The sequence below is a fragment of the Neolamprologus multifasciatus genome, chromosome 8, assembly GCF_963576455.1.
Source record: "Neolamprologus multifasciatus chromosome 8, fNeoMul1.2, whole genome shotgun sequence".
NCBI lineage: Eukaryota > Metazoa > Chordata > Actinopteri > Cichliformes > Cichlidae > Neolamprologus > Neolamprologus multifasciatus.
The window spans coordinates 28,086,402-28,107,283 of record NC_140446.1 but is presented as its reverse complement, the minus strand read 5'-3'; the positions used below and the strand labels follow the sequence as shown (position 1 = coordinate 28,107,283).

General features: G+C 42.3%; 1 protein-coding gene and 1 long non-coding RNA gene across 2 annotated transcripts in view; both read right to left on the bottom strand.

Annotated features, from left to right (window-relative positions):
- The window catches only part of LOC146513266 (uncharacterized), a 242,356-nt gene that overhangs the window by 53,088 nt on the left and 168,386 nt on the right, over positions 1-20,882 (bottom strand). The gene's annotated exons all lie outside the window — the stretch shown is intronic.
- Positions 10,486-15,848, bottom strand: LOC146513268 (ectonucleotide pyrophosphatase/phosphodiesterase family member 7-like). The gene is made up of 4 exons (XM_085171395.1): positions 14,970-15,848; positions 12,413-12,558; positions 11,677-12,309; positions 10,486-11,355 (listed from the first exon to the last, which is right to left on the bottom strand). The coding sequence occupies exons 1-4, from the start codon at positions 15,226-15,228 to the stop codon at positions 10,981-10,983; spliced, it is 1,413 nt and encodes a 470-aa protein (XP_085027521.1). The 5' UTR covers positions 15,229-15,848; the 3' UTR covers positions 10,486-10,980.

Here is a 20,882-nt window from a genome sequence, read left to right as displayed (position 1 = left end):
AAAAAAAAAAAAAACCCCACGTGACGGCTCGCGATAAGGAGCCGGCTCGCGTCGTTCACGTCAAAGAGTCGGCTCTAAGAGCCATTTCGTTCGCGAACGACCCATCACTAGGCTGCAGAGTCCTGGCCTGACGAGGTGGCTCTGCTGTGTTGTTGCATCTTCTTAGTCAGAGGTTGTTTGGTTTCCCTAATCTATGAATCCGATACTCCTGACAGGTACGGGATCACTACAGGTTTTCTCTTGGGCAGCGGTTGTCCTTCTCTCCTGGATCGGCTGGAGCTTTCCCGCTGTGACAAAAGTCCAGCTGGGATCACCACATTTACTCAGGGCCTTCTTCATGTTCTTCTGCTTCCCTGGCTGCTGTGTCAGTGGGGATGGTGTTCTCTCTGTGTTGTAGCGTCCTGATGACGCCCAGTTTGTGCTCCAGTGGATGATGAGAGTCAAACCTCAGATACTGATCCGTATGTGTAGGTTTACGGTACACGTCAGCTTTTAGATGTCCCCCATTACTGATGGAAATCTCTCAGTCTAAGAAGGCTAACCTGCCACTGTTCGTATCCTCCCTGGTGAATTTGATGTGTCGGTCCACTGAATTGTGTGATCTGTGAAATGTGGAACGTCCTGAGATTTGATTTTCACCGAGGTGTCATCTACATATCTGAATCAATGGCTTGGTGGTGTTCCAGGGTAGGATAGCAAAGCCCTCTTTTCCACTTCTTCCATGTACAAATTGGCCACGATGGTTGAAACTGGGAGCCCATGACACACCCATGTTTCTGCCTGTAGAACTGACCCTTGTATGTGAAGTAGGTGGAATGAAGACACAGTTCAAACACACTTGGTGGGTGCTGAGAGCGGTCCTGCTGCTGAGGTTGGGGTCATCCTGTAATCTCTTACGAACGAAGTCAAAATGTGGAGATTACTGTTGTTGTTTCAGGACAAACGACCTTGTTTGCTACACTTTATGAGCTGAAAGCAAAATCATTTCCTTGTAAAACTGATTCTGAAGTATGATTTTACTAACTCAGAGGGTACAGCAAACGTGGCAGTTTGTCTTGAAATAACTGTTATCTCCACATTTCAACCTTTTTCTCCAAATAGAATTACGATTTTAATCTGTAAATTTTAACATTATTGTCAAAATGATCAATATTATATTTTTTCTTAATGTGGACTGATACTGCTTTGAATGAGTGCCGGGGTCCAAATGTGGCGGCTGCGGTTCTCCAGCATCAAGCTAACGCTACAATAGTGGAGCAAACGTAAAGGGAGAGTTTATCATCTCGTTATATGAGATTGGAAAGCGAACAGAACAGCGTGAACCCACCAAAATAATCACATTTCCTATTTTTGTGTTTATAGAATACAATTTATTATCACTTTAAATGGACATAAAAGCATTAAATATATTTTATTACCTCTCACAGCTTTGTTTGACTCCAGATTTACAGACTATATTTATGCATCAATTGACCACAAAAATTATGCTGCTTCAATCATTCACTAGTGATTTACAAAATTAGTATTAAACATAACTATTTTGGTATTTTAGGAACAGCTAGATTTATAGAAACAGGAACGAGAAATCCTCTTTTAACTACATAATAAAAGCAGAAGCTTAAATGCAAATGTTTGGCTCACCTCACTGTTAGAGAGAAATGCTAAACTTCTAAATATTGTATCCTTTTATACACGGTGTAAGAAATAATGAACACTAATACAAAACCTGTTACTGCTGAGAGAGCAGTGAGCACCTCTGAATGCATGTTCATCACAGCAGCTACAAAGAAAAGAAAGAGACAAAACAAAGTTACACAAGAGCACAACAGACAACGACAACCAAAACAACCTCCCCCCCACGTAAAAAAAACAATTGCTTCATGGTATCTTAGGAAAGGTAACCTTTTACACAGATAAGATATGACTTTACGACACTTGGATAAAACTGGATAATGTCTGATGTCAGGGTTCAAGTCAGCTGATGGCTATCGCTGGGATAGATAGAGATCTTATCTCACCATTATACTGCAGGGACAGCTGAATTCACCTTCAGCTTAGCCACACTAACAGAATCCAGTCATCTTTATTGCAAACGATTAGTTTTTAGTCCAACAGACAAAAGGCTGAAAATGTTTCCATGTAATAAACGTCAGGCTGTGTTCAGCTTCGGTTCAGACTTCATTACTGTTTTCATTGTGTCTGTTCACCGCGGGCACCAGAGAAATGTTCTTGTTTCCTTTCAGTCTTAATCACTTGACATTTATCAGTAACACAGTAACATGTTAATGTACTAAAGTACTCAAAAGTGCTTCATGTTTCACATATAAGTCACTGAGACCCACCTAGTGCTGGATGAAGCCTGCTGAACAGAACAAAACGGAGTCATACGAGCATTTACCTGAAACACTGCGAGCTTGCTTGTGTTCTGCATTCATCAGAGTAACACAAGCGTTTACTTCAGCAGTGGCAGTAAATAACCTCCAGGCAGCGTCTCGGTTCTGCGGTCACGTTAAAAGCTGCCATGCTCGGGTCTTCACACATGATGAACACGATAAAGACATGCAGCACCAGCTGAGGTTTCTCGTGTCTCTTGAACTGAACTTGGTAAGTTTTTAATACACGTTGGTGAAATAGTTTAAATCATAAATTGTCTTTGAAGACTGTTTGGTGTAAGTCTTGAAACATGTGGAAACACTCGTATCATATCAAACTAAAATCGTGCGATCGTGGCTCAAGAGTTGGGAGTTCGCCTTGTAATCGGAAGGTTGCCGGTTCGAGCCCCGGCTCGGACAGTCTCGGTCGTTGTGTCCTTGGGCAAGACACTTCACCTACCGCCTACTGGTGTTGGCCAGAAGGGCCGATGGCGCGATATGGCAGCCTCGCTTCTGTCAGTCTGCCCCAGGGCAGCTGTGGCTACAACTGTAGCTGCCTCCACCAGTGTGTGAATGTGAGAGTGAATGGGTGGATGACTGGACGTGTAAAAGCGCTTTGGGGTCCCTAGGCGGGACTAGTAAAAGCGCTATACAAATACAGGCCATTTACCATTTAAAATAAACTCAACCTACAGAAACAGTGTTTCTCCAGGTTCCTTACTTCTACTTTCAGAGTCAGACAGCAGTGTTCATGTGTCTGTCATGTAACGCCGGGTTGATCTGACAGGTTTGAGAATATAGACGACAGAACTGAAAAGCATGCCTGGATTCCACCTGTGACATTTCACGTGAGTCTCGTGTATTTTGTTCAAGTAGACACTGTAGAGACAGAACACAGCTTATTATTAATACGAAGAAATCCTCCAAGAAATGTTCAGTCATACCTTTAAAATTCAATTCAATTCAATTCAATTCAATTTTATTTATATAGCGCCAAATCACAACAAAAGTTGCCTCAAGGCGCTTCATAGATACAGAGAAAAACCCAGCAATCATATGACCCCCTATGAGCAGCACTTTGGCGACAGTGGGAAGGAAAAACTCGCTTTTAACAGGAAGAAACCTCCAGCAGAACCAGGCTCAGGGAGGGGCGGGGCCATCTGCTGTGATTGGTTGGGGTGAGAGAAGGAAGACAGGATAAAGACATGCTGTGGAAGAGAGACAGAGATTAATAACAGATATGATTCAATGCAGAGAGGTCTGTTAATACATAGTGAGTGAGAAAGGTGACTGGAAAGGAAAAACTCAATGCATCATGGGAATCCCCGGCAGCCTACATCTATTGCAGCATAACTAAGGGAGGATTCAGGGTCACCTGGTCCAGCCCTAACTATATGCTTTAGCAAAAAGGAAAGTTTGAAGCCTAATCTTAAAAGTAGAGATAGTGTCTGTCTCCTGAATCCAAACTGGAAGCTGGTTCCACAGAAGAGGGGCCTGAAAACTGAAGGCTCTGCCTCCCATTCTACTTTTAAATACTCTAGGAATCATCACGGTCCTTCAGCCCAACCTTCCCAGGAGTGACTCCAACACTACATCAACAACTGAAGCAGGAGGTCACAGAAGAGCTCAGAAAACTGTAGGACTCATTCCACTCAGTTAAAGTAAGAGTTCATGAGTCAACAATAACACACAGGATGGGCAGAAATGGTGAAAACCACTGCTGCCCCAAAACAACACAAATGCCCGTCTCACATTGATGATCCTCCCAAAATTGTGGGAAAACTTCTGTGGACTGACACGACCACGTGTAACTTTCTGTTAGGTTTATTATTTCTGGTTTAAAATGAACGCAGCATTACAGAAACAAGGAAATGACAGCAACAGTCAAACATGGTGGAGGTAGTGTGAGGACCTGATGATGAACTTTATACGCAGCCCATAAATTTGCTTATTTAATTATTGTGTTATGATTATAGCGTTCAGCTGTGTTGAAATCTAATGAGTGTGGAGACATTTGAATATGATTAAAATCATTTATATTTACTCTAAAACTGTACAGCGAGTCCTGGTGACTGTACAGCATTCAGATTTTACTGGGGCCACTTATGTTGGTTTTATTTGTTAACTTTGAAAAAGGGGCTGGTGATGATGGTGAAGGGTGGAGTAGCATGAAGGGCTTTGACCCCATCCAGGGCCATTTTATCCACATTAGGTTGTAGTCCCAGCCTTCGACGGAGGTGAGCAGCAGCTTGTTCCTGGTAGATCCTGTGAAAAGTGACTGTTCAGAGTTCTGCAGTGAGGCTGCAGAGCAGGCAGAGCAGCACAGATTTAGATAGTGCTGTAGTTTTACCAACCATCCACTGTGCTCCAGTTTAATGTTTCCTGCTTTTGTAGTGACTTCCAGTAATATACAAGTATGACCAGCACTCCAGGACAAAAGAGAAACTGTGTTGCACAGTGTTAGTGGATACACCCCGAATGAATGCATTTACTTTAAAAGGCATATCAGTCAGTACTTATCTGCTCATAATCACGCTTTAAACCTTTGGCATTGCATTGAGGAGTTATGACAGGGAAGTGTGTGCTTGTGTGTGAAGAGCCTGCACGCTGACAGTTCAACTGCAGCAGGTCAAATGGACTCAACTGCCAAAGGGGATTTTTCCTTTGAAGCTTCTTGTAATCTTTGCATATTTAATTAATGGTTCTTTAACATTGCTGCCCTTTGGCAGCTGGGACACATTGACGTAGGGCAATTCCTTGGAGTGAGCTTGCCTGATGAATCCAGCCCATCAGCTCCACTGCACTTCTAGGATATTTAAAAGTAGAATGAAACAGGGCCCAGCGGTTAAAGCTGGAGAAATCTCTGTGTGCAAGGCTGAAGCTCAGCACTGCTGCTGTGACCTCCAGGTGTGAGTCTGTCATGTGTTTCAGCTGGAACACAGCTCACTCTGCATCCACACATCACACATGTGAACACGATGCAGACACTCTGCTGTCCTCTCTGGACCAACGCTCATTTAAAATGGACGGGAGGAAGACTCTGCTTTGTTAGCAGCACTCAGCCTTCATCGCTGATGGTGTGGAGGCGCATTAATGCCTATGGAATCAGCAGCTGGCACATCTGGAGAGGCCATCAATGCAGGAAGGTGTGTACAGGTTTCAGAGCAACAGAGGACGTATTTTCAGGAGAGACCTGCATATTTCAGCAGGACAATACTAAAGCACATACTGCAGCTGTTCCAGCAGCACAGCTTCATGGAAGAGTGCAGGTGTTGAACTGCCTGCATCCAGACCTTTGACTGACCCGAAACATCTGATACACCATGAAATGAACAATACAGCAAAGCAGTGAGAAACCTCTGTCAGAGAAGAAAGGGACAACAGTCCTCTCTCTAAAGCCCAGCAGCTGCTCTCCTCTGTTCCCAGATGTTTGCTGGCTGCTGTTAAAAGAAGATGGGATGCCTCACAGTGGGAAACTATTTTTATGAGTCATGTTGCTGCCATTAATATAGTCGGGTTGGGTTTTAGGGGTTGCAACTCTGAATTGGATAAGTGGGAGAACGTGGACAGATGGAAGGAAACATTTTGATAGTATATTTAAGTTCACAAATGATCAGAGTTACAATGAAAAATGGAGAACAAACAAAATCACCGAACTGCTGTGAATCATGAATTATTATTATTTTTGATTAAGAAGTGCTTCTGTGCTGAACTTTCACATTTGTATTAAACAACAAGAGGATTTCTCAAACTAGATTATTATGCAAAACAAATTCTTAAAAGACAGTTTGCGTTTTGTCAGCCTTTTCATCATCATCATCATCATCATCAGCAGCAGCAGCAGCAGCAGCAGCAGCAGCAGCATGCTTTGGTTTGGATCTGAGAAGAGAGGACAAAAACAAAAAGAATGGGTCAGATCGCAGGATGCAGCATCAGCTTTGTTACAAACTTAACAGTGAAATATTTGCACTTTAACAGGATTTATGTTCACTGTTTTATTGCTTCAGAATATCTGCACATTCCAATCATGAGTTCAAAGTTTGGTGACTCTTATGTATGTCTTTCTTTTAGGCTGGAGGTCTGAAAACCTTTATCTGACCCAAAATGTTACAGAAAGAGTCCTGAGAGAAACTAGAAGGAGATCCCAGAAGGTTGATTCTGTTCATCTGGACTTTGTTTTCAGTCTCAGCTGACTGCAGGTTTCCCCAAACCCAACCTTACTATTGCTTACTTAAAGGGGAATTCTTGGGTTTCCTTTGTAATGCTTTAAAGTTTTGACCTTAATATGTGAATTGTATTTATGTTCTGATTTGGCAACAAGCACACTGATAGATGTATCCATGATTACATGATTATAGCACTTTACCTATTTGCTTTTCTCCTTAAACACCAAGTATAAGAAGTTCCCACTATAAAAACCAGAACCAGAAACCCAGCCACTGCTGATAAGCCAATGAAAGCCTGATGATGACGATCCACCTCGTTATCTGCAGACAGACAGAAAAGTATGAATAGTTACGATGCCAAAGACAGAGAGACAAAGCTACACAAAGACACTCACACATAACTGCACAGGTTGGTGCTCTTATCTGAGCAGAGAAGGCACTATTAAGGGATTTGTTTGGGAATATAAAAGTTCCCCCATTCTGTAGTAACAACAGACATTTATATTTACTGACTGGGAATGACACTGCATCTGTGTTACACTGTGACACTCCATCTGTGAGGTGATAACAAAGGCTATGATTATTATGTAGATTTAGATCTCATCATCTACCTCAACTAAGAACAAGCTGCAGTGTGTTTTCTGTCATTTCAACTCAAAAATGTCAGTTGTCTTTTTGTCAGTGGACATGATTTAAAGTTATCATCATCCCTTCAGCTCAGGTTTCCACCATCTGGTTCGGGGATTATCACCATGACACGGTCCATTCAGACTCAATGACCCGAGCCTCTCTCAGAATGCTGTTGAAGAGCCCGACTAGCTGGTGTCGCTCAACCTCACGCACTAGCTTAGGCTCCTTCTGCACCAGAGAGGTGATGCTCCATGTCCCAGTAGACTACCTCCATAGCTGCCAGGGCCTCTGCCCATGACTGCTGTCCAACACACATTGTAGCTGCTCCCTACGGGGCCTCGTGCATTTGGTGAGCCTACAGGAGCGCAAGCCCATTTAGGTTTTTCCCTCAACCACAGTAAGGTGGTGATTCATGGAGAATAAATTATCATTTAAAAACTGTAAAAAATGCATTTGTATTTACTCTGGTTCTCTTTGTTTAAAAAATAAGAAATTTGGAAGAGAAAATACGTTTCACTGCTCTGTATATTAGTTAGTTGCACTCAGTTATGTTAGCATGTAAATGGAGAGTCCTCTTCACACACTGAGGTTAATTATGGAGTTCCACAGGGTTCAGTGCTAGGACCAATTCTGTTTACATTATACATGCTTCCCTTAGGCAGCATCATTAGAAGACATAGCATACATTTACACTGCTATGCAGATGACACCCAGCTCTATCTGTCCATGAAGCCAGATAACACACACCAATTAGTTAAACTGCAGGAATGTCTTAAAGACATAAAGACTTGGATGGCCACTAACCTTCTGCTTCTTAACTCAGATAAAACTGAGGTTATTGTACTCGGCGCTGAAAATCTTAGAAATATGGTATCTAACCAGATTCTTACTCTGGATGGCATTACCTTGGCCTCCAGTAACACTGTGAGGAACCTTGGAGTCATTTTTGACCAGGATATGTCCTTCAACGCACATATTAAACAAATATGTAAGACTGCGTTCTTCCATTTGCGCAGCATCTCTAAAGTTAGAAATATCCTGTCTCAGAGTGACGCTGAAAAACTAGTTCATGCATTTATTACTTCCAGGCTGGACGACTGTAATTCATTATTATCAGGATGTCCAAAAAACTCACTGAAAAGCCTTCAGCTAATCCAAAATGCTGCAGCAAGAGTCCTGACAGGGACTAGAAAGAGAGAGCAGATTTCTCCTGTTTTGGCTTCCCTTCATTGGCTTCCTGTTAAATCCAGAATTCAAAATCCTGCTCCTCACATACAAGGTCTTAAATAATCAGGCCCCATCTTATCTTAATGACCTTGTAGTACCATATCACCCTATTAGAGCACTTCGCTCTCGCTCTGCAGGCCTACTTGTTGTTCCTAGAGTATTTAAAAGTAGAATGGGAGGGAGAGCCTTCAGTTTTCAGGCCCCTCTTCTGTGGAACCAGCTTCCAGTTTGGATTCAGGAGACAGACACTATCTCTACTTTCAAGATTAGGCTTCAAACTTTCCTTTTTGCTAAAGCATATAGTTAGGGCTGGACCAGGTGACCCTGAATCCTCCCTTAGTTATGCTGCAATAGATGTAGGCTGCCGGGGATTCCCATGATGCACTTGGTGTTTCTTCTTCAGTCACCTTTCTCAATCACTATGTGTTTATACACCTGACTTCACTAAATTATTAGTGATTCTCTTCCACAGTGTGTCTTTGTCCTGTCTTCCTCACCTAACCTTAACAGGTCGTAGCAGATAGCCCCGCCTGTCCCTGAGCCTGGTTCTGCCGGAGGTTTCTTCCTGTTAAAAGTTTTTCCTTCCCACTGTCGCCAAAGCACTTGCTCATACCCACATAGCTAAATTGGTATGGCCCACACCATTTGACCTTAGAACTGAAGAAGCTTCTCGGATGAGAGGTGAAACGTCTTCAAGTAACTTAAAGAAGTCCAGACGCTTTTCTTTGCAAGCTCCTTTGACTACGATGACCTGGATGACTGAGAACCTTCACAGACATATGGCCCACACAATGTGTAAGTTGTGTGCAGCCACGGGCCTGTTGCAGACACACTGCTGGCCCTGTGCTGGCCTAGAACAGTTTCAGCTCTGGCCCCAGATGTCAGCCTAATGTGTAGCTTAATCAAGCCATGTAATAACAACATGTGCCAGAACATGCAAAACAGTGCAAAAGTAACATGACAAACCTCTGTTCAGACAGTGAATGGACTGATTCTTATATAGCACTTTTTTACTCTCCCAGATTACTCAAAGTACTCTATACAACATGCCACATTAACCCATTTTCTCTAAACTGACTGCTTCCTAACTACATTCACACTCTTGACATGCAGACTGGAGGAGTCAGGGACCGAACCACTAACCTTCCAATCAGTCAGTGGCCTGCTCTACCTCCTGAGCTACAGCCACCCACTGGCAAACATGAGTAAGCCCTCATTAGGTTTTGGATAAAGTGTACACTCACGAACCTGTCAAACCTGCATTTGAAACGTTGGCTACCATAGCAGTATAGTATTGCAACATGGCATTTGGGTCTTCTAACTAAAATGGGAAAATAGGAACATAAATAGTGCCATCATTGCCAGACCTGGCCCACATCTGGTTGACATACACCCTGCCATGACACCATTGTCAGAAGTATCAGCTTGATGCTGGATCCAGGGAAGACTTGTTTGCTATGAGCCTGGGTCACATAAACCAAACTCCAATCGAGCCAGATGTGGCATGCCATCACATAGACAGTGCCATCTATGCTAAGCAAGGCCCATATCTGGATGACATACGTCTTATCATGCCAGAAGTCAGCCACTTGATACCAGATCCAGGCCAGACCTGCTTGCTATGTGGGTAGAAGGGTCATATGATTGCTGTGGTTTTCTATGTTTAGATTTTTTTGTGTATTGTTGTAGAGTCCTTAAATTACATTAATAAAACAACTGTTGTTGTGATTTGGTGCTTGTATAAGAATTTCTTTTATTTATGTATTATTCATATTATGTTATTGTATGATGCCTTGGTAAATGGTAAATGGACTGATTCTTATATAGCGCTTTTCTACTCTCCCGGAGTACTCAAAGCGCTCTATACAACATGCCACATTCACCCAGTCACACCCATTCTCACAAGCACTTTATCTGTACTTAGTGCTTTTTCTAACTACATTCACACTCCGATGGATGCATCGGAGAGCAACTTGGGGTTAGTATCTTGCCCAAGCATGCAGACTGGAGGAGCCTGGGATCGAACCTCCAACCTTCCGATCAGTAGGTGACCTGCTCTACCTCCTGAGCTACAGCCACCCCAATTGGTGCCACTGGATTTTAGCATGTCTCACACTCATGCAGTTAGACAGATGGTGGGAGTCTGGTAAGGAAGTTGGGGGGAAGCAGAACTCCACAGGAAGAGTCTTTTGTCTCTTCGATGACTCTGGGAGGCAGCAAGGGAGTGTGAACCTTAAGGTGTGAAACAGCTGTGCACTGCCTTTTGTTCCTGAAGAAGGTATTTAACTGAGAGCCATGCAAAGCTCAGGGAGCGACTGCTGACCGTCTGCCCCGCGATCATGCAGGCTCTCCACAAGCTTGGTTTTCTGTTCTTTGTTTTGATTAAAGAATGTTAGCTGCTGCTCACCGCTTGTATGCAGGCTTTATTTAATGGAAAACTTCCACAACATTCCATACAAATAAAATCTGTGCAAAAAGCAAGACTGAGATCTTTTTTAGCACCAAAAATGGTGTTTATGTATCCGAGGTGCTACTTATGTGTTTGGTTTGTACAAATAAAAGAAATACTCTACACCTAAAATCACCTACACCAACAAGCAGTCATAGCTAGGGATCGGGATTGGTCCCAGTAGTTTGATGCTGTGTAAGTCAGTCCAGTTACCATTTAAAAATGGGGCTTTATCTTTTATCTCTATAGCACAAAATTTGCCAGTGCTGTTGTTACCTTCTGTGTTTTTCTTGGGGAGCAGCATTTGCTTGGTATTGTCGAGGTGTCCATCATTGACCTCTGGGTTTATTCCTAGTAAATGGCACATGAGTGGGTACACATTAACAGTCTCAAAGGGCCCAACCACTAAATCCTTCTGGAAATCAGGCCCAACTGCCCTGAAGAAAGGCTTCATGTCCATCACTTGATTGTCAAAGCCATGCTCTCCTTTGTTGAACTGCACAGGGAAGAACTAGAAGTTGAGAGAAAACAGAGAAAACCATGAGTTGTGGAAAAGAGTAAGTATATGTAGCTATACATTTGATCATTTTTGTTTCCCTGAGTTATGATTGGAAGCTTTTGCAAACACGTTTTACTCAGTAGGATCACACCATGCTGTGCAAAAGGGTAGTTGATGTTATCCTCAAGGTTTCAGAGATACTAAGAGCATGGCAGGAGTTTACCTCTTATTATCCACTAAGTCTTGGGTGATCTGACTAGGGACAGTGTTGGGTTGTAGCCACATGCTAAAGAGTCACATTTTCAGAAAGTAGATGGGCATGCATTCTCTCACCCCATTGATTACGTATCCAGGATCAGCAAAAAGGATGATGGGAAGGAGTCGAGCATGTTTACTATAGTGCAGCCACACTGGCATCTCTTCCTTTTTATACACATGAAGATGTGGGTGACTTCCTTTGAGGGCACTGTAGACCTTCTCAAGCATCCCATCCTTAGGAAGCAGCATCCCAGCAGGTCCATAGTCCACCAGATGGAACTGGATATCACTGAAGCTGAAACCAGGAATCTTATAGAGGACGATCTCGTCGACCTGTGCACCTCGTAGAACAGTAGTCATCCCATGGTCAGCGGTGATAATAACGTTGAGTCGGTCAGTAAGGCCACGATCTTGGATTTTATCCCTGATGTAGCCCACAGTACGATCCACTTGTTGAACCATTTCCCGGCGTTCTGGGGAATCTGGTCCATATCGGTGCCCAGCCCCATCTGGTTCTCCAAAATACAAAGAGACAAAGTCCAGGTCCTGTTGGTGGAACCACTCTCCAATCACTTTGTCGATGTTCAGCCTCCACTCTGTTTCATTAGAATAATCATATAAACGTGGTTCCACTTCCCTCACCCTGACAGTCTCCCCTTTGTAGGTGGCTGCTGTGCCAGGGAAATGTAGAGATCCTGCTTTGAGACCCTGGAACGAGATGTAGGAGACGAGGAAGGACATTAAACTACATTAAAACAAGGGAAACAGCTTCATGACACATTGAGGTAAGGTACAGACAAATCTAAAGAACCTGTCTCTGTGCTGTTATCCAGATGGGTAAGCTGCCGTTGTCCCAGTATGAATCAACAAACTGAGTCATGTAGTACCCCTTCTTCTCCTGAGTAGTAGTGTTGAACCACATGTTATGGATTACTCCGTGATTCTCAACATAGCGTCCTGACAGACAGAAGAAAGAAACACTAATGAGGAGCGTTAAGAGAACGTAAGGGTAAATGTTAAAAGTCCTTCGGTAATATACCATATTTTTCGGACCATAAGGCACACCAGATTATAAGACGCATCAACCGCTAACATCAAAATGTGATCCTTTGTGTTTGTTCTCAGATTTATGTACAAACACTTCTGAAAGGATGGACTTGCAGCAGATGTAGATCAAGTTGGCTTCATCTTTTTAAAAGACTGTTTCTATAAGTCAGTCTGCCACTGTGAGCAGGGACGACTGCGGCTCAGCTGAAGAAGCTCGTTGGAAATAAAGGTGCATCTACCATCACATCCACTACAGTGGACAGTTGGTCAGACCTGAGCTAAATCTACATCTCTTTGTACTAGCAGGAGGTTTGTTGTGTACCCGTGGTCCAGCCACTGCTCAACACCAGACACAGAGACTTTAGTAACATCTGAACAACAACCACAGTCGTATTTACGGTACTTGTACTCGGCGCTGAAAAGCTTAGAAATATGGTATCTAACCAGATTCTTACTCTGGATGGCATTACCTTGGCCTCCAGTAACACTGTGAGGAACCTTGGAGTCATTTTTGACCAGGATATGTCCTTCAACGCACATATTAAACAAATATGTAAGACTGCGTTCTTCCATTTGCGCAACATCTCTAAAATTAGAAATATCCTGTCTCAGAGTGAAAAACTGAAAAACTAGTTCATGCATTTATTACTTCCAGGCTGGACGACTGCAATTCATTATTATCAGGATGTCCAAAAAACTCCCTGAAAAGCCTCCAGCTAATCCAAAATGCTGCAGCAAGAGTACTGACGGGGACTAGAAAGAGAGAGCATATTTCTCCTGTTTTGGCTTCCCTTCATTGGCTTCCTGTTAAATCCAGAATTGAATTCAAAATCCTGCTCCTCACATACAAGGTCTTAAATAATCAGGCCCCATCTTATCTTAATGACCTTGTAGTACCATATCACCCTATTAGAGCACTTCGCTCCCGCTCTGCAGGCCTACTTGTTGTTCCTAGAGTATTTAAAAGTAGAATGGGAGGGAGAGCCTTCAGTTTTCAGGCCCCTCTTCTGTGGAACCAGCTTCCAGTTTGGATTCAGGAGACAGACACTATCTCTACTTTCAAGATTAGGCTTCAAACTTTCCTTTTTGCTAAAGCATATAGTTAGGGCTGGACCAGGTGACCCTGAATCCTCCCTTAGTTATGCTGCAATAGATGTAGGCTGCCGGGGGATTCCCATGATGCATTGAGTTTTTCCTTCCCAGTCACCTTTCTCACTCACTATGTATTAACAGACCTCTCTGTATTGAATCGTATCTGTTATTAATCTCTGTCTCTCTTCCACAGCATGTCTTTATCCTGTCTTCCTTCTCTCACCCCAACCAATCACAGCAGATGGCCCCGCCCCTCCCTGAGCCTGGTTCTGCCGGAGGTTTCTTCCTGTTAAAAGGGAGTTTTTCCTTCCCACTGTCGCCAAAGTGCTGCTCATAGGGGGTCATATGATTGTTGGGCTTTTCTCTGTATCTATGAAGCGCCTTGAGGCGACATTTGTTGTGATTTGGCGCTATATAAATAAAATTGAATTGAAAAATTGAATTGAATTTAGAAAAATGAAGCACAAATTATGAAAGGAAACATGTGCACAACTTTTACTCCTCAGTATCCAGGAGAAAGCATAAAGTATACTTCAAACCAATGGTGAGAATGTTATTAATGCACTATGAAACAAGTAGGGATAGTTTATAGTGAAACAACATTGCGATATAACTATTATTTATTCGATTAATTCTTAATCAGACATCAGTGATGTCTGTATAAATCAAATGAATTCACAGTGATCTTTGCAGTCAGACATATCGTATTATTTTTTATTGATAAAGCTGCACATAGCCTTCTAGTTCCTCTTCTTTATCCCAGCTGTCTTAGGGCGAGGGGCGGTGTACACCCTGCAGGTCACCAGCCTGTGGCAGGGCTAACACATAGAGACAGACAACCATTCACATCTATGGGCAATTTAGAGTTCCCAATTAACCTAACCTCACTAACTGCATGTCTTTGGACTTTGGAAGGGAGCTGGAGTACTCAGAGAGAACCCACATGAACAGTGCTAACCACCATGCAGCCCTAAGTGAATAACTAATATCTCTCTAATATCATTCTCTTTTTCAATTCAATTTATTTATAGTTTCAAATCACATCAAGAGTCACCTCCACGCTTGATCTCAGCGCGCTTCAGCAGACAGCTGCAGCTTAATGTTGGTCTAAATGAGGACTGGTTTATACCCGCTCATGGACGATTCTGTTTTTGTACCAGTAAGGTTCAACAACTTATCTAAGCTCTCTAGAATATGATATTATCCAGACGTTAAGACTTTTTAAATACCTGTGAGCAAAGTGAAGTGCGTGGGGTTGGTAATAGTGATGAAGGGCGGTGTGACGTATTGTGCCTTCACCCCGTCCTTAGCCATCTTATCCAGGTTAGGGGTGTCCACATCCTGGTCATAGTTCCAGCGGAAACCATCAAAGATGATGAGCAGCAGCTTGTTCCTGGTGGGCTGAGCTCTTCTAGTGTCCCGCAGTGGGACAGCAGCACAGGAAAGGCTGCCTACGAGGCAGAAGGCAGTCAGGCAACGCAGCAGCATCACAAAGGATCTCAGGCTACTCTGAGCTGTGTCAGCATACCTGCTTCTCTACTCTCAGTGTTGCTGTTTCCAGTGTTGACACCTATGTTACTGCTGTTACATAAGTATCACATGTAATCTGATCTGACAAGATGCTCTCTCTTATCAACCCATAAAAACCTGAAATCTAAACTCATATCATTTGATCATGAGTTACAGGTTAATCCACTGTTATTGCCTTTCAATTACTTTATCATGAATTGTTGGGAGATGAGGTCAAAGAGAAGACAGCAAAGAGAGATTTGTATCTTTCAAAATCCACACCAAGGTTGTATTTTTGATGTGAATTATGTTCAATTGTATTTTATTAACTTAATTGGTCTCAGCTAAATTACATCATTATTATATCACATCATAACAAAGAAGAAAGTTCATGTTCATGAGCACTACAACATCCCATAATAGAGATTGAAAATGTGACGTCATTTCCGGGGTAAAACCACAAAGGGTTGTAGGTACGAGTGACAAGAGGTACTAGCGCACACAGGCTTTCACATGAAAACAGTCACACAGCGATAAAAAGAAACACAAAGAAAGGCAAGAAGCTGTTGTATTATTGACTGCAATAGTCGCATCACAGCCATCGGTTTTCATCAGATTCAGTCGTGGAAGAGAAATTGTTCAGCCATGTTTCCGAAGTAACAGAGCCGAAGGATGGCCTGGATTGCAGCCATTCGAAGACCAAATATAACGTCCCAGAACACTCCAGCTCACATGTTAGTCTGCTCCAAGCATTCCCACAAAGGTCAGTCTTCTGTTGTAGTTAATACGTCATTTATCATAATTGTTGATGTAGGTTACAAATAAGTCTTATATTGATTTGAAGTGAATTCGTTGCTTTGCTGCTTTGTTCACTGTGGCTTTGCGGGTTTGTTGTGTTTTGTAGGAAAACCAGCCGACAAAATGCTGGAATGCGATCCAGACTGAGCCCCTCTATCATCCTGAGCAGAGATGGGCAGTAACGCGTTACTTGTAACATGTTACTGTAATCCGATTACTTTTTTCAAGTAATGAGTAAAGTAAGGGATTACTATTGCAAAAACAGTAATTAGATTACCGTTACTTTCCCGTAGGAACGCTGTGTTACTGCGTTACTAAAACGTGATTTTCTTGCGAGAATGTCTCATGACAGTGACGTAAGCGAGTGCGACGTTCGTGACAACAGCTGTGTGCAGATCAACAATGGATCATATATCGAGTGCAGAGAGAGTATGAGCGTGCAGCGTTTAAAGCGTGGAAGTACTGACCTTACTTTGAGTTTGATTCCATAAAAAGTGACAAAAACATTAGTGTCCGTTGTGCGTGGGAAGAAAACTTCTTTTTACAGCGAAAAAACCCCTAAACTTCCAAACAAGCACCGAGTAGCTACGACGTAATGGGAAACTCACAGAGAAACTCGCGGATTCTTCCACTGACCGCTGCACACCTGCACCAGGGTAACCCTCCGCCTACCCCACTCCTGCTTTACAGGTGAAAATAGAGCAACAGGACCGCTAGTCTTTGACTTTATTTATTTTCTGCTGTGTTTTACTTGCATCTATTTGAAAGACTGAGTGTAAACACACAAAATATTTTATTTTATGTGCTGGAATGTGCAGAAAATAGGTTTAAATGTTAAACTAATTTCTTCCAGTCAGAGAATGTTGCAGATAATTAAATGTTTGCTTGATGCATAAAGTTAAAAGATTAAAACTAATAAAACAAGTTTTAAAAAGAGACTTTTCCATTTGATTACATTTTGTATGATGATTATGTAGAAAAAGTAGAATTGGGCTGAAAGATCTATCACTTTATCACCTATTCAGGTTGTAAATCGTGTTTTTAAAAAGTAACTAAGTAACTAAGTAATTAATTACTTTTGAAAATAAGTAATCAGTAAAGTAACAGGATTACTTTTTGGGGGAAGTAATCAGTAATTAGTTACTGATTACTTTTTTCAAGTAACTTGACCAACACTGATCCTGGGTCATACCGAGTTTAAAGCTGCTACCACAGTGAGATTTGATTGGTTAAGAGAGAGAGCGATATCAAAACAGCCATATATGTGCCGAAGGGTTGTATTGAAGCAATCAAGTGATGAATAACTGTTTTCCAGTATGTTGTTTTGCAATGTTGTTGTTGTTTTTTTGTTGCATTGTTGATTTGTTTTTCACCGAAGCAGCTAATAAAGTACGATGGAATACAATGTTGCCTCTTTCTTGTCAGATTCTATAATAGTATAATATAATATAATATAATAATAATATAATTCTATAAACAATAATGCCAGTTATAAATAAAGACAATAAATTGAATGAATTACGAAACACTCTTTTTATTTCTGTTAGATCTGAAAATGTTGTGTAACACTACAACCTGAAACGACAAATAGATGTGTTTGCCTTTACAGGAGATAAAGAAAAAATAATTAACAACAGCTGTGAAATGGAATAGTCCAAATCACCAAAGTAAACTGGACCTGGGCTTGTTGCAGGGGTCTGAAGTTACTAAACATGTTGTGAGTTTATGCACTAAAACTTAGGACCATATCATAATAAATATGTGCGTGATGAAAGTTGGGCAGCACGCTAACATCCTTACTCCACTCTGTATGCTTGTGTGGGTCTGACCCTTTCACTCCTTTGATTTTTTCCTCCTCCTTTTTTTGCCTTTTCGTCACGTCTGTCTTTGTACGGAGCTGCCGTGCTCTCCGTCGTTTCGTACATAACTGTTTTTGGGGCAAAAAAATTGTAGGTATGCATTAAAACTGTAGAATTAATGATAACTGGTGCTGGAAATGCTTGATGCAGTGTTTTGATTCTGCTGCCACTCGTAGCTACAATACAATGCGCGAAAGTCACGTGGTCTGTCGATCTCTATAGGTCAACCACTCAGCCCACACAACCTCCCAGCAGGACCAGCAGGGGGCACCTCTGCTCTGTGGCAGGGGCAGACCTCTGTCACCCACAGTCTGTGTCCACCTAACAAACACTGTGTACAGGTGAAGCCCAAAACCCAACACCCCCCCACCACCACTCTCCCCCATGACTATAGTATCATTTGTCTATAAATTTGTTATTATAAGTACATCTCTGCATAACATTGTATCCTTATTAACATTAACGAAAACAAAAGAAAGGAAAGAAATATAGATTCAATTAAAACAAAGAATAACTTTATTAACATTTTTATTTTAGTCCGTAACAGAAAATATTTAATGTGCATATAGTAGTACTGCAACTCTCTAAAATACTACAACACTTAAAGTAAATCAATTTGCCTGAAATTAAAAACAAATTCTCATTTAAACTATAAACATCTTTTGACCGACTTGAACTGATTTTGATTCTGAAAAATAAAATTAGATTTAAGTTGATCAGCAACATTAACTACTCAGTAATCTCCCACCATAGTCACAGTGACGCCAAGCGCTGCAAATGCTTGGTCATATTGTCATCACTGGATTTAAATCTTACTGGTATTAATGGTAGAGACCAGCAGGGGCGGATCTACGGTGGTGGCACAGGGCAGTATATGCCACCCTGGTCGATGCTTTGAGGAGGTCCAGCTACAGTTAACATTGGATATGAATGATAAAACTGAGTATATTGCATAACGTTACCTCTGGTAACCCCCGGCTGGTAAAAACCTCTGGAGAATCACCAGCCTGCTGCTCCAACATCAATGCTTTGCTCCTCCAACCTTTCCCAGCCCTCTGGTGCCCTCTGCTGCATATGAATGGTACCAGTCAAACCCTGGCTGCATTAGCAGCAGGTGTGTGTGCATTTGCATGTTTACAGGTTGAGTGTGTGTTGGGATGTTCTCCACACATTTCAGAGCTCCCAACACTTTTATTAGACAGCATGCTGCCAGCATTTCTCCTGCTTTGGAAGCCATGAGACGTTTAATGACTTGCAATTAAGACCGAGCTCGTTAGATGATGATACTGAGGAGGAGAATGTGGATCAGAATTTAAAAGAGAGGAGTATGTACTGCTGATGTTTCTGCATATAGTCTTATGGCATTAATAAATGTGTTTATGTGTGTTATTAATCTATCATTTATTTGCATGTGTGTGTGCATGTGTGTGTGTGCGTGTGTGTGTGTGTGTTTGCGTGTGTTTATGTGCATGTGTGTGTACATGCTGCAGTGGATGTAGATAAGTCTTTTTAGAGCTGCAGGGGAATGGGCTGTGGTTGGCTGGCCTGACTGCTGCTCTGTGGAAAAGAATGACTTTTTAAATTACCCATAAATCACTGTCAACACAGCACAGGCTGTACTGCCAACACACACACACAAACACACGCACACACATGCACACAAACACAAACACACATGCACATAAACACACACATGCACATAAACACACATAACACACACACACACGCACACAAACACACACACACACACATAAACACAAACACACACGCACACACATGCACACAAACACAAACACAAACACACATGCACATAAACACACACACGCGCACATGCATGCACATAAACAAAAATAACACACACACACACACACACACGCACACATGCATGCACATAAACAAACATAACACACACACACACACACATGCACACAAACACAAACACACATGCACACACAGAGCATATAAACACACATACGCACACACACACACACACACACACATGCACATACCCACACACACAAACACACATGCACATAAACACACACATGCACATAAACACACACACGCGCACATGCATGCACATAAACAAACATAACACACACACACACACACATGCACACAAACACACATGCACACACAGAGCACATAAACACACATACGCACACACACACACACACACACACATGCACATACCCACACACACAAACACACACACATGCACATAAACACACACATGCACATAAACACACACATAAACACACACACATGCACATAAACACACACACACACACAAACACACACACATGCAGATAAACACACACACATGCACATAAACACACACACATGCACATAAACACACACACACACACAAACACACACACATGCACATAAACACACACACATGCACATAAACACACGCACACACATAAACACACACACGCACACAAACACACACACACACACATAAACACACACACACACACCAGAACTCTGATTTCTTTTTTTTTCCAAGATGGCGGCTAGGGTAGGGTACTTTTGCGGCGCACACTGTTGCAGCGGCTCACGGCTCTCCGTCTCAGTACTCCTTTCTTTTGTTTAGTTTGTTTAGCTTGTATGTCCTTCTTATTTTTTTCTGCACTATCGGCTCTGCTTTCAAAGTTTGCTACACCCACCAGAGCCTCATAGACATCAGTGACCAGCATCAAACATCTGTTTCACTGGACTTTCTTCGCACGTACAACATCCCAGATCACATAGCGAGACCACCGGGCTCCCCGTGCATTGTTATTGGGACTAGGCGGCGGCGCAGACGGAGGGAGAGGAAGCAAAAGCGGGGCTGTAGGTCCGGCATTATGCTGAGGCTAAAAAACAAACCACACAAGCCACCTCTGCCGAGCCTCTATCTCTCCAACGCCAGATTTCTCGTGCAAAAAACATTTCCGACATAAAGACTGTGCTCCCAAAGCTCTATCAGCA